This window comes from Colossoma macropomum, unplaced genomic scaffold (genome assembly GCF_904425465.1).
Source record: "Colossoma macropomum unplaced genomic scaffold, Colossoma_macropomum, whole genome shotgun sequence".
NCBI lineage: Eukaryota > Metazoa > Chordata > Actinopteri > Characiformes > Serrasalmidae > Colossoma > Colossoma macropomum.
In genome coordinates this window covers 2,473,694-2,491,078 of record NW_023494787.1, presented here as the reverse complement: position 1 = coordinate 2,491,078, position 17,385 = coordinate 2,473,694, and the positions used below count along the sequence as shown (strand labels likewise).

General features: G+C 41.1%; 2 protein-coding genes across 5 annotated transcripts in view; one reads left to right on the top strand and one right to left on the bottom strand.

Moving 5' to 3' along the window:
* Positions 1–432: 432 nt before the first annotated feature.
* Positions 433–9,776, top strand: sf3b4 (splicing factor 3b, subunit 4). Its single transcript, XM_036565585.1, has 6 exons — positions 433–498; positions 2,005–2,133; positions 3,245–3,787; positions 5,350–5,523; positions 7,991–8,146; positions 9,454–9,776. The coding sequence occupies exons 1-6, from the start codon at positions 465–467 to the stop codon at positions 9,594–9,596; spliced, it is 1,179 nt and encodes a 392-aa protein (XP_036421478.1). The 5' UTR covers positions 433–464; the 3' UTR covers positions 9,597–9,776.
* Positions 9,777–15,112: 5,336 nt separating this feature from the next.
* Positions 15,113–17,385, bottom strand: part of gabpb2a (GA binding protein transcription factor subunit beta 2a) — a 15,335-nt gene continuing 13,062 nt past the window's right edge. For 2 of the 4 annotated variants that reach the window (XM_036565848.1, XM_036565844.1), the window contains exons 7-8: positions 17,065–17,180; positions 15,113–16,334 (exon numbers count right to left, since the gene is read on the bottom strand). In XM_036565848.1, the coding sequence (XP_036421741.1) occupies positions 16,017–16,334; positions 17,065–17,180 (434 nt within the window). In that variant the 3' untranslated portion in view covers positions 15,113–16,016. The remainder of the gene's footprint in view (positions 16,335–17,064; positions 17,181–17,385) is intronic. The other 2 variants (XM_036565845.1, XM_036565847.1) reach the window with 2 other exon arrangements.

Here is a 17,385-nt window from a genome sequence, read left to right as displayed (position 1 = left end):
AATAAAAGTAGTCATGTAGACATGTTCTTATAACAAAACAAAGTCAAAAACAGATTTTCTCAGTAAGCTTGGAGACATCCTGCCCTAATTGTTTAGTAGTTGTTCAGCAGTTTTTGGTTGTGCCGTGCAAAAGGAGCAATGTAATTCACAACATCCTTAATTTAGCCTGTAGGCTGAAAAAGGAGACTTTGCCTACTTTTCTTTTTTAGAGATTTAAAAGTGAGAAAATCTCCATTCAAAAAGCCATAAGGACATCTAATAATTTAATTATTTTTGGACAAATTATCTTTTCTATTCTTTTCTCTTTTGTCGTGTCTCGTCGGGGGCATCTGTTATTGATTTCAACTTTGTTTGTATCGGTAAACTATTATTTTATTTCATTTTTCTTTTATTATATATTTTTAAGGCTTTTATTTTGTAGCAGAAGGGAGATCACACTTCCGTTTCCGCCAGCGCGGGTCACAATGGCGGCCGGTCCGATATCAGAGAGAAACCAGGGTAAGAAAATGAATAAAAACACCTTAACTATAATGTAAAATACTCTAAATATGATACGGAACCGTCTTTACTTTATGTGTAGAACATAAAACGTTTCACTATCGCTGTTTATTACTCGTTACGATCGACTTCTTGTTCGAATTTTCCCGGTCCACCTTAAATGGAGCAGCAGCCACATTACAGTGCCTCACGCACCACAGTGTAACTGCCGCACCATTTAAGGTGGACCGGGAAAATTCGAACAAGACGCTGGTAAATAGTAAGCAAACTTCAGCCTCGTCGGTGCAGCGCTGTTATTCAAATAACAACAAATAAACAAACAACAACAAAGTCAAAATAAAGGTAAATAAAGTAAAGAGGAGGTTTTGTTACTCAGTGCGCATCTTTACAGCTTAATACGGGTTAAAGCTCAACGGTTCATTCATTAAAGCCCAGTTAATGATGATGATAACGCTCTGTTTGAAGGCAAATTACACCGATTTTTCAAAATTTCCCCCATAGCTCAGTGTGTGACATGTAAACAGAGAGGTTCAGAGCGGTTTGGTGTGAAACGGTTCTGATGTCTTTACAGTGGTGCTGTTAGGAACCAGGGGTCGCCATGACTACAACACAAATATAGCCATTTTATTTACTATCCAAACCTACAGTGAACCTACACGAGTCTTCTGAGTTTATATGGAATGTTGATGATGGAAAATAGTGGAAAATCTGAAATAATAAGTTTTCTTTGGGGACTATTTTGCCTCACAGCGCCCTGCATGTATCCCTCCACCATGAATGGAGTTTAAGTTCTCTAAACTATCATAAAACAGTGTCTCAGTCATCAGGCAGTGAATTCATAACCATTTCATGTAGTAACTTTCTGTGAGGAGCTTTTAGAGGTGGACGTCTGGTTCCTATCACCACCACTGTGAACAGTTCTGACTATTTAATTATGCGAACATTTTTGAAAATCAGTGGAATTCTCCTTGAAAGCCGTTGATGGTTCTGTTGGAGGATTTGTTCTCTGTCCTGTACAGGCAGCGTTTCTGTGCTCCTCACTGGTTTTTACAGCAGGTTTTGCGGTTTTCGTTCACCTCGCTGGTCGGGATCGTCTGCCCCAGGGTTACCGCGCTGATAGCTGAGAGAAGTTTCTCTACAACAGAGCGTTTTACACCAAACGACTCTGAATGACTTTGTTGACATGTTAACCATTTAATTGTGCAGAAATTAAAAATTGGAGGTGTTTTTCTTTAAGGTTAACCCATTAATAAAATTATCTGATATGGCCTATATGTTGTATGTTGAGATTGTTTGAGAATAAACCAGCTAAAACCTTTTTAAACCGGTCAGTCCATGTGACTATTCCACCTTAAATGGTTCAGCAGTTACATTCACCCAAGTATAATTTCATTTCATTTGCCGTGAGGGGGTTATTTTCAAGCATCATTAGTTTATATAAGTTTGGTGTGTTACGTTTTTCTTGTTGTATTTTAAATTGCCCTGTTTTCCTGTCTTTATTGACAGATGCGACGGTATATGTTGGCGGTCTGGATGAGAAGGTTTCAGAGCCGCTGTTATGGGAGCTCTTTCTTCAGGCGGGACCAGTGGTGAACACACACATGCCCAAAGACAGAGTTACGGGACAGCATCAGGGTGAGTACAGCACATTAAACTGATGCTTATGTAGTGACTAGCCAGGTGAGTGACCACACTGCGTGGATGAATAGACTTTTGCCAGCACAATATCCAAGTAAATCAGTCAGGTGAGTTATTACAGTGAGCATGCTCACTTTTGCAGAGTCTGTACCTTTAAAAGAAATTGCACAGGCATTAAAAGTCTTGGGCAATTGCTGGATAATGTACACAAATTAGCAACAGCTACACCAAAATAATGCTGAGCTGATTGCACTATACAAAAAGAAGTTGCTTGTCATGCAGACAGAAATCTGAATCATGTCAAGGACAAAGGGAGAGTAGACTTAACATGGAATTCCATTTTTTCCAAAGCGTTCTGTATAATTCAGTGTGTGAGATGTAAACAGAGTCATTCTGAGTGGTTTAGTGTGAAATGGTTCAGATGTCTTTACAGTGGTGGTGAAAAGAACCAGGGGTCGCCATGACTACAACACAAATATAGACATTTTATTTACTATCCAGAACCACCAGTGAACCTACACGAGTCTTCTGAGTTTATATGGAATGTTGATGATGGAAAATAGTGGAAAATCTGAAATAATAAGTTTTCTTTGGGGACTATTTTGCCTCACAGCGCCCTGCATGTATCCCTCCACCATGAATGGAGTTTAAGTTCTCTAAACTATCATAAAACAGTGTCTCAGTCATCAGGCAGTGAATTCATAACCATTTCATGTAATAACTTTAGGGAGCTTTAACTGTGAGGGAGCTTTTAGAGGTGGACGTCTGGTTCCTATCACCACCAATGTGAACAATTCTGGCTCGGTAAGTTTCTCTAGAACGGAGCGTTTCACACCAAACCACTCTGAATCACAGCTCTGTTTCTAGCTAAACCATTTAGTTATGCCGAAATTTTGAAAAAGTTGGCACAATTCCCCTTTTAAGCAATATCAAAAAGACTTTATAATGTGGTTTCTTATATTGTATGATACTTATCTATGATATGATTGGAGGACAAGCCTTTTCTGTTGTGTAGTTTCCCTTTGAAAGTTAGATTAGTTGTTGCACTATAAGTGCTCTGTGCTGCGTGTACCATAATTTAGACGTTTGGTGTGATGTTTCTCCACAGGTTATGGCTTTGTGGAGTTCCTCAGTGAAGAAGATGCCGATTATGCCATAAAGATCATGAACATGATCAAACTGTATGGCAAACCCATAAGAGTCAACAAAGCTTCAGCACACAACAAGAACCTGGACGTGGGCGCCAACATATTTATCGGAAACTTGGACCCAGAAATTGACGAGAAGCTGCTCTACGATACTTTCAGTGCTTTCGGCGTGATCCTTCAGACACCCAAGATCATGCGAGACCCGGACACGGGCAACTCGAAAGGCTATGCGTTCATCAACTTCGCCAGTTTTGACGCCTCTGATGCAGCAATCGAGGCCATGAACGGCCAGTATCTCTGCAATCGGCCCATAACGGTCTCTTACGCCTTTAAGAAAGATTCGAAAGGTGAACGGCACGGCTCTGCGGCTGAACGTCTGTTGGCTGCCCAGAATCCGCTCTCGCAGGCCGATCGGCCGCATCAGCTGTTCGCGGATGCCCCGCCCCCGCCCACTGCGCCCACGCCTGTAATGACCACACTGGGAGCACCCATTCCAATACCAGGTCAGTCATCACTCACGCTTCGGATGTTAAGTCCCGGTTCAAGAATTAACACGAGTTTCGGTTTCAAAGCAAGGGGCTCATCAGTGCATCAAGTCCACTGGGCCGACGTGCTCTGTCCATGAATAACTGACCTTTTGAAAGGAGCAGTAAACAGGATTTATGGATTGTTTGATTTCTGATGTTACATCTTGGTCCAAGAATAAGCTAGGGTTGCACTAATATGGTATAAACATATACCTATACGTAAACATTTTTACAATTACAGAAATTGAGACAAAACCAGGATTAACATTAAGGAGAAATCTAAATATTTATTTCTGTAGGTTTACAGATACAGTAAAATGAGTAAAATGCACTTTTTTTAGTGCAGTAACTCAGTGTCACCTAAACATTCTGCTCTTCTAGAGTTTAACGATCATCAATCATCGCATATCAGCCTAAAATATCAGCCAAATAAACATTTAAAGCACCCGTACAATAGAAAATGGACTTTTCCCCACTTATTTGAAATAAAGGAGTTTGATGTCGTTTGTAAAATGTAAAATTTAAAACGTTAAATAGAAACGAAGCTGCAGAAAAGTTTTGTTTTGAATTCCTTGTTTTTTCACAGAAACCAACGCACTAATTACATACATCTGCCAATTCAACTTGCAGTGGTTTAGCCCCAACCGTTCACTCTCAAGTGTTTACACTTGGACTGCTTTTTGAATGAGACGCAATGAAGGGCAGCCAATCAGAGTAGAGCTCATTTACATATGTCAGTAAATCACACTAATGTTATAAGTGGACATCGGGAAAAAAATAAAATACAAGATAAGTGTCGGAGATGGGCCCTTTAACAGTTTTCTGCCAAAACCAAAATTATTCTGATATCGTTCTTCATCTTTACTTTAAATGTGGCCTCAATCAGCATGTTCTGAACAGAAGATTAAAGGTGCAGTGTGTGAGATTTAGGGGGATCTGTTATCAGAAATGGAATACAGTCTACAGTAGCCCAGAACGGCCAAACCAAATTCTGGCTCTGGAGGCGCCTTTTGCGTTTTTACCCTGAAGCAGCAGCTTGAAATTGTTGGCGCTGTAGCTCCGGCTGGAAGACGTAGGGAGAAGCCAAATTTAGACAAATGGAGGATCAGAATTATTATTTAGCAGAAGAAAAAGTGAGGGAGGGTGAATCGTCACCATCAAAGAAGAGAAAACATGAAGAAGCAAAACGAAATCAGGACAGACGACGGCAGAAAACCTGACAGCCACCGTAGGTTCCACTACACGCTTGGAAAGGGAGGGGTGATTAGATGTCACTTCTTACATGCTGCACCTTTAAGAGTGAGATTAAAAAATACAACACTAATCTAAATCTAAACATCTGTTCAGTTCAGATCTGATGTCGTGCATCTCTGTAGGATAAAAATGTTAAATAATTGTTTTTTATCTCACTGCACATTTTCACATTTCGTTTCTCTTTATTTTGCCCTGCTGCACGATAATTAGCGCTGCCAGAGCTTTTGTAGACGTTGATCTCATATTCTCTTCATTTTATCTCTGTATTTCTCTCATTCCTGCAGGAATGCCTCCACCTGGCGCGTTCCCACCTGTGCCACCACCAGGCTCGATGCCACCTGGAATGCCGCCTGGGATGCCCATGCCTCCTGCCCCAGGAACACCTGCCCCTCAGGCAGGCACTGGGGTTCCTCCCCCAGGACCACCCCCCTTTCCTCCTGCAGGGATGCACCCACCAGGTGAGTGCACACTCTTTCCTGTGTTAATTTATATAATGATCCCTGGTTTATGGCAGTGGTGCCCAATCCTGGTCCTGGAGGTCACTCTGGAGAGTTCAGATCCATCACACCTGGCTTTATTATTTAGTTGCCCATGAAGGCCTTCCTTACCTGGATCAGGTGTGTTAAACTGGGGTTGAAGCTCAGCTCTGCAGGGTGGTAGATCTCCAGGACCAGGATTGGGGTGGATTATGAGATTACAGATATTCTGCTTCCTCTAGGACAGAGATGCTCAGTCCTGGTCCTGAAGATCTACCACCCTGCAGAGTTTAGCTCTGGCTGTAATCTAGCACACCTGATCCAGGTAATGAGAGGCAGGCGTGTTGGATCTAAACTCTCCAGGGTGGTGGATCTCCAGGACCGGGATTAGGCACTCTGCTCTACGAGGTCTAGTCTTTCTTGGAGCAAAAATAAAGCATTTTTAGTGCTGCATGATATAGATGTAGATCTATATTGTGATTGTATTTCTGCGTATTGCGGTTGTGTATTAACATGCCTAATAACACAATCTGCATTGAGAGGGACCTTCAGTGTTCTTGACCAGAATAGCCACAGAAATGCTTGTCTGGAATTTTCCATTCATCTCTTTTATGTGAATTCTGAAAAAAACCTGTATGGAAAGTAAGTGTGGTAAAATAAATAGTTACGCTTGGATACGTTGTAACAGGTGGTTCATTGATAAAGCAGAAATGTGGAAAACTGGCATTGGAAACAGATTTTTATTTTTTTAAATAGTGTTGACGTAGCAGGAACAGGTGACGTTCACATGGGTTTGGTGGGTGACGGTGAAGTAGGACAGCAACGTCATCCCTCATTAAATGGCCCACTGCCCGCTCAGCTCCATGCAGCATCCCTGAACGATCCGGCCACAGCTATAAATCTGCTCCACTGAGAGGTTCAAATCCTGATATTGTGGCTGTCTCACGCAGTGAGCGAGACTCTTGTCTCAAGCGTGTCGGGTCATCTTCAGGGATTTGCATGAAACAGTAGCTGATTAGTTCACATTTTCTTTTGCTGACTTCAAAAATGTGATTGAATAAAGATGTTCGAATAAAGACCTAATGTGTAATTGGTCGGGATGCGAGCAGCACCCAGTAAAACAGCCTGTGATTGGCTCATTTGAGTATTGCAACCTCCTGCAACCGCCTTACCAATATAGTAGTGCGAGCAGAGTTTTAGTAGTCGCCACTTAAAACCAGTGTTGGATAAAGAGCTCAGCTTTGAGGTACGTTTACTATCATTTGATGGGCGTGTCAGAAGTGTTACCCAATCAGCCGCGACGTACACACAGACATTAAAATTATTTAGTATTAGTATTAAAAAGGCAGCGGACACAATGGATTCTACCCAATTTTCTCCCCAATTTAGTCGTCTCCAATTCCACCCGCTAGTCAGGACTCCCCCAATCACACACGATACTATCAACGCTAGGAGGGTGAAGGCAGCACAGGCTTCCTCCGAGACCTGTGAAACCAGCCACCGCATCTTTTCGAGCTGCCGCTCACGCACCTTCGTTAGACAGCCGAACGCGCTCGGAGGAAAGCGCCAACCGCCAGATCTGTTACGTCAGCTAACAGACGCCTGCGCTGACTAGCATCACGCTGAGTGATGGGGGGGAGAAGGAGGGGCCATCCTACCCACCCAGAGAGAGTGAGGCCAGTTGTGCTCTCTCGGACTCCCGGCTACGGACGGCTGTAGCATCACCAGGGATCGAACTCGCGATCTCCTGATGAGAGGGCCAACGCTTAGACGGTTGCACCACTCGGGAGTGTAAAGGTGTTTTTTAAAAGCATAAGGTAGAAGTACACCGAGAATGGCCTTCTCAGCTGAATTATCAGTAAACGTTTGCGAGAAACTACTTATCTTAAGTTTTGTTAAATAAACCGTTTAATCAGTTCTAGTTTTCCAGAGGGAAGAATTTTGTAGTAATTCATTGCCAACAAAGTGAGAGCAGAGTTTTGATAGCAACCACTATAAAGAGCTGTTTATAAGGACTGTCTGACTCAGATCGTAGCTTCAACCTTATGTTCTATAGACACACATTTAAAACTGCATGTTCACAGAATTCAGCAATAGTCAACTGCGTGTGTCATGAGGGACGGCAACACAAGGCCAACACAAACCACAGCTGGTTCTGTTAGACTGTATTTTGTAACATCCTAGAATGCAGGTGTCAGGCTCCAGTCCTCGCGGGTCAAAACTCTGCAGACTTCAGCACACTGGCTCATTAAACACACCTGATTCAGCTCTTTAGCCCTTCGTGAACTGAATTCAGGGCATTAGATGATCAGCAGTATCAGTACTGAAGAAGCTAAGATTGTGATGATTATGATAAAAGCGATGTGCATCATTGTTTCGTTTCTCTTCAGCAAACTCTTCTCTCTGTTTCTGCTTTTCTGACCCGTATGTATAACCTGTATTTTCTCAGGGATGCCTCCTATGCCGATGCCCCCATCTGGACCTCCAGGTATGGTACCTCCACCCCCCGGCCCACCGGGGACCACTCGTGCTCCGCCGCCCCCAGGCATGCCACCTCCACCACAGATGGGCATGCCCCCCAGAGGACCATTTGGACCACCAATGGGTATGTGTTCGTCACGTGGCTTGACTGAGTCAGCATAAGAGTGGATGCTTCTCTCTGCTGTAGAACGTCAAGTTCTGCGTCCTTTGATGTCCAGATTAAACCAGATCTTTGGGTAAAATGGATTATTGTCTGTGGAATCGGTTGAGATTTAAAACGGGTGTTACGTAGCCCGGCTGTCGTAGTGAGCACAGACTTAATCCCAGTTTTCATTGTGGTTAATGAGCCTTCTACGTTTTTTAAAACTAATCATTCTGATTCTAACATCTGATTGTTTAAAGCAGTTGTAGTTCCGGTCCTAAAATCTGATGATGCGTTCAAGGCTGCTGTAAAATACACAATATACCCACACTGACCGCCTCACAGACTGAACTCTGTATCTCTGCACCACGTCACGAAAAACCCCTGTGCTGTTAATCGAATAATCTTTGACTCTAACGTTGCTCGTATGGACCACCGAGTGTACTGATGAATTTAGAACCCGGTTCTGTTTAAACTAAGGAGCTGACAGCTTATTTTCCTATCTAGAACTGGGCTGGTCAGCTAGCTAACAGGCTAAAAGATAGCAAACATGCTAAACATCTCCATCATTAACATCACAGGCTTCAATTAAAGCACTTACGGTGTGATTAACTGTAAAACAACAGTATAAAAGACTTAAGAATGCCACTTGAATGTTTTACACACTTCAAATGTTCGTGTTTCAGTCAGTAGTCGCGTCAAACCCAGACTGAATCCCAAACCGCTCTGTACTCCCTAAATAGTGCGCTAGGGAAGTTTTGAAATTCCAGCTTCTATAACCAAACAGTCACTATTTACCGAGTGTGGGTGTGTCTGAATCCCAAATGACTGTTTCTTAGCTGTATTTTGCTCTGTTGGGCTGCAGGATCCAGTATTTAAACTCCTGCGTAGTGCACTATGTAGGGAGCCGTTTGAGATTTATCTCAAATAATAAATTATTTTTAATTAGACATAATAATAAATTATTTTTAATTAGACATAATAATAAATTATTTTCTGAAAAATTGCATGTTATGTCGTTTCATGTTGGCCGCTGTTTTATAAAAGCAATAACCCACTTGAGGCTGTGTTACAGTGACTTTATCACAGTGAAGATGGTTTTACTTTTATTAGTTAACGGTTTTAGTTCAGTATTTATGAATTAAGTTGCTCTGCAACCATATCCTGTCGTTAATGAACTGCTTTAGAAGTTTTATTTATTGAGATTATTATAAATAGTAAATTAGATGATCGAACTTTCATGCAGTTTTTTTATATTATATTTTGTGTCTGATTTCTCTTTTCTGCAGGTCCCCCTCCTCCGATGCCACCTCCAGGTTATGCTGGAGGCCCACCCAGACCGCCCCCTTTTGGCTTCCAGAGAGCTCCTCCCATGCCCCCGCGGCCCCCAGCGCCACCCAGGGGACCCATACGTGCCCCCCTGCCTCCATAAACCAACTTCTATTTCAATTTGGTCTCGTTTTTATTTTCCATATTATCCTCAGCTCGTTGATGGACAGAGGTTTTGCTTCTTTATGTACCGATGTTTTCATTTGTTGTCCTTTTTTCTCGCTGTACTTTCCTAGAATTAGCAAGGAATAAACATTTTTATACAACTGAGATGAAAAATGTTGATTAAAGGTTCTGTGGTCTGTAGAAGATCTTCACAGCACGGAGCAGTTTAAGGAGTTCTTCAGGGTTTTTCAGCCCAGTCTGTGTCTGCTGAATCTGTAGAGTGTGGCTGAGGTACGGTTTCTCTTGTTTGATGGGCGTGTCAGAGGTGTTACCCAATCAGCAGCGCCGTATTTATAAACCCCACCCTATTAAAAAGAAGCCGCACACAATGGATTTTAATAAAGTCTCTACAAATGCGCAGCTGCAGCTCGGTGTACGCAACTACTGAAGACATTAGAAGACGTATTTGTCTTAAGTATTTTATTGTAAAGGTGTTTTTTAATAGCATAAGTTAGGACACCAGGAATGGCCCACCCAGCTGCTGTAGTTGCAACGCTTGTGTAACACAACAGTGTTAAACGCACCGTTTACATGTAAATAACCCTTTCGCTATGTTTTATTAAGGCTGAACGCAGCCCTGTTGACTCCAAACACTCAAATTATTTATAAAATAAACCATATAATCAGTTCTAGTTTTCCAGAGGGAAGAACTTTGTAGTGGTTCATTACCAACAAAGTAGTGCGAGCAGAGTTTCGAAAGTAACCGCCTAAAGTCAGTGTTGGTTAAAGAGCTGTTTATAAGAACTGTCTGTCTCAGATTGCAGCTTCAAACTCATTTAAAAACACATTCACAGAATTCAGCAACAGCCAACTGCTTTCTAACATGAGAGACGGCAACACAAGGCCAAACCAGACCACAGCTGGTTCTCTTAGAACAGGGGTCGCGACCCAAATTTTAAGAAGAGCCATTTTGTCCTTTCAACAAAAATCAAACCACTTTCGGAGACACAGTTTATGTCTATTTTACCATCCTGGCTGTATATATGTCTCAGTATGTGCTGATGTGCTATATAGGCTAAAAAAATATATACAAAAACACAGACTAACTTTGCTCTGCTTTAAGCTTTAGCTTAGCTACAGCTGCTTTTCTCACATCTCTGGCAGGAAACTTTTCCTCAAAAGTAGAACAGTTTCTTGTAAAACGTCTCTCAACGTTCCACTTTTTACAAGGCTGCAGCTTCCCATACACCAGCTTTTTGTTCATATTTTCCTGTTCCACCTTAAATGGTGCCTGAGGAGCCAGAATGTACTGCTGTGCCATTTAAGGTGGAACGGCACAATTCAAACAACAAGCTGGCAATTGATAAACTGACTGGAGTGATTATAAACACTAATAAGTCCATTCATCTCCAAATTATTGATGTTCGTCTTAAATCTCTCTCTTTGCCGTTTCGTTAGCTACTAGCTAGGCGAGACTGTTGTCTGTGTCGCTATGGTGACCAGCAGTCTGCGCTGATCTTCAGGGTTAAAGGGTGAATCAGCAGTTCTACATTAACTCCAGAGTTTAAGACCATTTATTGTTAAACTGTGTTGAACGATCAGCAGAGCTTTATTTTACTGTAAAGGAGGATTATTTTATTTTTACCTACTAGTCTGATTCAGCTGTGGAGCAACAGGGCAGTAAAAGAGCCGCATGTTGCTGACCCCTGTTTTAGACTATTATTTATAATGTCCTAAAATGCATGTGTCTGGCTCCAGTCCTCACAGACTTCAGCTCACCGCCTCATTAAACACACCTGATTCAGCTCATCAGGCCTTCATGAACTGAATTCAGAGTGTTAGATGAGGGAAAACGCTGATCTCCACAGACCTTTGGCCCCCAGGTTGCCATACCTGTCCTAGAATGAGAGATTATAAGACAAAGTCACTGTAAAATTCCATAATCTGTGAGTTTATAAGGAAACAAAGCAGCAGCCAATTTTATTTTTATAGCACACGTATTAAAATCTTGTCAAAGGCCGTCTTATTAACTCCCACATGGGCGTCACCAGAGCTCCATCTCTACTGGCTGATCTGCACCAGTTTGACCACCATGGAGCTTCACGCTGTACAAAGCTGTGCAAACCTCACCCTCATGAACTGACCCTCCTGCTGCTGCTGCATAAACTCAGTCTATCTAATTAATCATTGCTCCGCCTGTTTTTCCCCGTTTTATATTCTAATATTTTATACTAACGCTGTTTACTATCCGGTGTGGTCCAGAGGAGGATGGGTTCCCCTTTTGAGACTTGGTTCTTCTCAGTGTTTCTTCCTCTTGCTCTTTTTCCTTGCCACTGTCGCCATTGGCGACACTCATGGGGGCTCAGACCCGGATTTTTCTGTAAAGCTGCTTTGTGACACCTGTTGTAAAAAGGACTATATACACCAATCAGGCATAACATTCTGACCGCCTCCTTGTTTCTACGCTCATTGTCCATTTTATCAGCTCCACTTACTATATAGGTGCACTTTGTAGTTCTACAGTTACAGACTGTAGTCCATCTGTTTCTCTGATACTTTGTTAGCCCCCTTTTACCCTGTTCTTCAGTGGTCAGGACCCCCATGGATCCTCACAGAGCAGGTACTATTTGGGTGGTGCACTATTCTCAGTCCAGCAGCGACACTGAGGTGTTTAAAAACTGGAGTGAGAACCGTGACTGTGGGTTGTTTTATTCATGTACACCAAACTACAGCCGCAGTTATAATGACAAATAATAAATATGTGGATTAAAAAAAACATTCAGGGCCCGGTCAGCAGTCGGCTACGTTCACAGAGCTGCTCAGAGTTTCAGAGCTGATCAGAGCACTGAAACACCACACTTAATGAGGAATGTGAGAAAGTTGATGTCCCCTGTTGGCTTAAGAGGGTTCGTAAAGTTTAAAGCACTGAACTTCAGTGTTTTAACTCTGAGACCGCACAACCGTTTTAATGATCAGACTTCTTATTCTTAAGAGCCAGTTTTATGAATTCAGATCATAGTCAGTATCGTCTACTAATGAATTTGGTATAAATCAGCCCTGAAAATCATCTCAGCCATTATAAAAGTACATGAAAGGCCACCTTTACAATGAAAAGGCACACATATAAAGGGAAATTCCACCTAAATTTACAACATTGTGCATAATTAAGTGGTTAAGATGTAAACAGAGTCGTTCAGAGTGGTTCAGAGTGGTTTGGTGTGAAACGCTCCGTTCTAGAGAAACTTACCGAGTCAGAACTGGTCACAGCGGTGGTGATAGGAACCAGACGTCCACCTCTAAAAGCTCCCTCACAGAAAGTTCCTACATGAAATGGTTATGAATTCACTGCCTGATGACTGAGACACTGTTTTATGATAGTTTAGAGAACTTAAACTCCATTCATGGTGGAGGGATACATGCAGGGCGCTGTGAGGCAAAATAGTCCCCAAAGAAAACTTATTATTTCAGATTTTCCACTATTTTCCATCATCAACATTCCATATAAACTCAGAAGACTCGTGTAGGTTCACTGGTGGTTCTGGATAGTAAATAAATTGTCTATATTTGTGTTGTAGTCATGGCGACCCCTGGTTCCTATCACCACCACTGTAAAGACATCTTAACCATTTCACACCAAACCACTCTGAATCTCTCTGTTTACATCTCAAATACAGACATTTTTGAAAAATTGGTGAAGTTGCCCTTTAAAGGGATACTTCAGTGTTTTTCCAACCTAATCTCTGTCTGCTGTGCTTGTAACATAGTCAAATAATGCAGACAGTAATTTCAGCAACTTCCCCTGAACTCAGTAAAGAGCACCGGCCCACCGGCCCACCGGCCCACCGGTCTCTGATCACAGGTGAGTTATGAGTCAGTGGAGTTTCTGCTTTTGGTCACACTTTATTTGCATGGTCCCCTATAGATGATCTACAGATACTTATATGATTAACCAACTTCCTGGTGATACTTGGTTGTTTATCAACATTAAGCTTAGGGTTAGGTTTACAGTTCGATTTAGGGTTCGGGTTAGTGTTCGGGTTCGAGTTAGACTTAATAAAACCTTTAATGCGCAACTTCAGGGTCAGTTGCATTTAATAAATATTTATTTGTAAGTTAAGAAAAGACTGAGCATCTTCAGTGGACCATCCAAATAAAGTGCAACCTTTTCTAGTAAGTACAAAATCTATTGTGCACTACAGATGCAGCACACAGAGATTAGGCTGGAAAAACACTGAAGTTTCCCTTTAATCCTAAACTCAGGCCTGACCAATAGGAGAAGATCTAAGGAGCGTTCCTATTGGCCACTCTGTTTTTGGCAGACGACTGCTTTTAGGAACAGAAATTCATGTGAAATCTCCTAAGGTATCATGGATTCACATTTTTTTAGTCCATTTTTCCATGAAAAGTTATTTTCATTTGTTTTTTTTTTCCAGTGTCTCCAGTTATTTACATCAATTATGACATAACAGACATTGTTTTATCGAGGTAACATTTGTTATGTAACAATAATTATATAAGTAGCTTGAGATCTTGAAAAAACAAATGAAAATAAGTTGAAGAGAAGAAAACAAACATGCGAATCCTTTAGGGCTTCTGTTGGGTTGAAAACCGCTGGAGTTTTCCTTTAAACAGCTCTGGATAACAAAGATTTCAAAACTTAAAAGACGTATATGAAAGTGTAGAATGATGAGCTTTTAACTCATGAAATTTAAACATTCAAAAATGGAAAAAACAGAACAAAATCCACAAAAATCTACAAAAAAGCAATGCAGTTCTTTAAGCGGAGGGTAAGAGGGGTCATTTTACTACAACAGGACATTCACAGAAGAAAAATAATAAAGATAATTACAGGACGTGTAGAATAGCGTCTCCTGAGCAAACAGTCCAGAGCATCTCAGCCCTCCTGACACCTTTACATCATACTGAACTCACACAAAACGGTTCTGACTCCACTAAACGCTCCAAGCTGATCTGGACACGTTTTAGACAAAAAAAAAATTATAAAAATAATGGAAAAATTGTTTGAGTCCGTTTACTGCCTGTCCCTTTGTTTATCACACAAAATCTCCTAAACATAAAGGTTCCCAAAGGGTTCTAAAGGTTCTAAAGGGTATGGTGATAGGAAAGACCTTTAATTTGAGGGTTAAAAAGTATGGAATAAATGTTTTCAATGAAAGGAAAGCAGTAAAGTGGCAGATAAATGCATAAAATGATCTTGATACACTCTTAAAAATGATGGTTCTTCAAGGGTTCTTTGGTAGAACCATGAACACTCAGAGAAAAGAGACTTAAAGGGTTGTTTGCATCATGAAAGGGTTCTTCAGATTGACAAAGAATGTGTTGTAGATGGTTCTATATAGAACCTTTTTCTTTTTGGCACTCAAAAGGGTTCTACTACAGTTATGGTGTCAAGCTTGTAAATAAAAGAACCCTTTTAGGTACTATATAGAACCCTTTTTAAAAAGGTTCTATATATAGAATCATGTACAACACATTCTCCATCAATCTAAAGAACCCTTTAATCATGCAAAGGGTTCTTTGAGTGTTCATGGTTCTATATAGAACCATTTTCTTTACTAAAGAACCCTTGAAGAACCATCTTTAAGAGTGTACTAGTCCTGCAAACTTTACAAACTTACCTATTAATAATCTCTAATTATAGGTGTCAGATTGATGATCAGAGCTCATAATAATAATGTCAATTTCAGAAGTGATAAACATCTCAAGGCAGATCTTATAAATATTTAGTCAAATTACATGTTTTATTGATTTTCTATGTTTTTCATTTGATGTTATTTGAATTATTTAACATATTAGGGATAAAATTAATCAAAACATTGTGTTTCATCCCCCGATAAGTGTTAAATTCAGATAACTTCAAATATTAATCTGCTGAGGTTTGTTTGTTATTTTCACTTAGAAAATCAACAAAACATGTAATTTCAAACCTCAGGACTGTAATAACAGTGTATTTATTCTTTTATAACTTCTTGCTGCTATAATACTTGAAAAATGTTGAATACGACATCCAAAAGTATCTTTTGCTGTATATTTTAGGCTTAAATCTGCATTGTGGACGCTGTTATTGTATATAAATTAATAAAAATGAATGATATGATTCCAAACTGTAGTGTAGAACCTTCACACTGTGGGGGAAAAAGGTTCTTCACACTCATCTTATTTATCTGACCACTGAAACGCTCTTCACTGTGAGAACCCCATTTCTGGCACCTTTATGTTTAAGAGCGTGTGAGACGTCTGGTTCATCTTAAAGAAAAACAGAAACAGAAGAAAAACAGTAGCAGTATTAAAAAAACAGAAAAAACAGGCGTCCAGCTAAAAAAGAGGAGAAAAAGCAGGAAACGAACTGCTGATGTAAGTTTCACCACCTGAGCTCTGAGTCTCTGAGTCCGTCTGGCTATGAGATGAGTTTAGTGTGGATGGTTATGCTCTGCGGATCCTCTGTGGAGTCGATCTCCTCCGTGTTGAGCACCACGTCTCCGTCGGACAGCAGCAGCACCTCCTCCTCTCCCTCGATCTGCGCCGAATCCACACACACCTCCTCCTGGATGATGACCTGCTGCCCCCCCAGGCTGGCGGTGTTGGCGGCCTGTCCGTTGGCCATGGCCTCCAGCTGCCGGCGGTACGCCTCCGCCTCCTTCTCCTTCTGCAGGAGCTGCTGGTGATACGCCGCCGCTGCACGGTTGGCCTCCTGCAGCTGCCTCTGCAACTGCTCCTGCAGGGAGGATGGGGGGTGGAGAGAGGCATGAGCTGAGTAATTAATTCTACAATGAACCCTTTCACACCAAACCACTCTGAATGACCATTTACACCCATTTACAAACAATCATGGGTGAATTTTTGAAATATCAGTGGACCTCCCCTTTATATTAATATATAAAAATATTATGTCTCTGATCTCTGATCTTACACTTTTATTAGTGCTTCGCCTACAATTAGAGTCAAAGCTGCATCTCAAAGAGGGTCTCGACGGTACACTCTTAAAAAAGGTGGTTCTTCAAGGGTTCTTTAGTAACCTTTTGAACCCTTTCATGATGCAATTGAATCATTTAATCATGCAAAGGGTTCTTTCAGTGTTTACGGTTCTATATAGAACCATTTTCTTTACTAAAGAACCCTTGAAGAACCATCATTTTTAAGGGTGTAGAGTAATAGGGCAGATTTTTTTTTGTGATCTATATTCAATTAACAAATCAGCATATAGATCACACTATATTCACAAAGCCCAACACGCACAGGATTCTTCACAATAATAATAATAATAATAATAATAATAAAGAGTTAATAATTACTATTAGATACCAAAAGTAGTCCTATTAATGATCATAGCAGTGATGGTCAGTGTTACACTCGCAAAAGAGGAGGAGACACATTAAAACAAACATATAAACAAATAAATAAATAAAAATTAAATGGGTCAGATTTTTAAAAATGAACAGACTGACCGTATCACTTTGCTCTATGGAACTTGGCATGACTTCAATCTTCCTCCTCCGGGCCGGAGGCTCGACGTCCTCCTCCACCACTTCTTCTTTAATCTGGCTGGCTGGAACCGCCAACACTGGACATCAGGACAGGCAGATAAAGTTAGTTTTAATGGAAGACCAAAGAAACAGCAGCAGCAACAGCAACAAACAGCCATAACCCTCATATAACACTGAGTGAGTTTACATGCACTCAATCTGATCATCATCTGATTTCTGCAGTTATCTGATTATTCAAATGGTCATGTAAACAGCACACTGATTTCTTAGATCGGAGTAAGG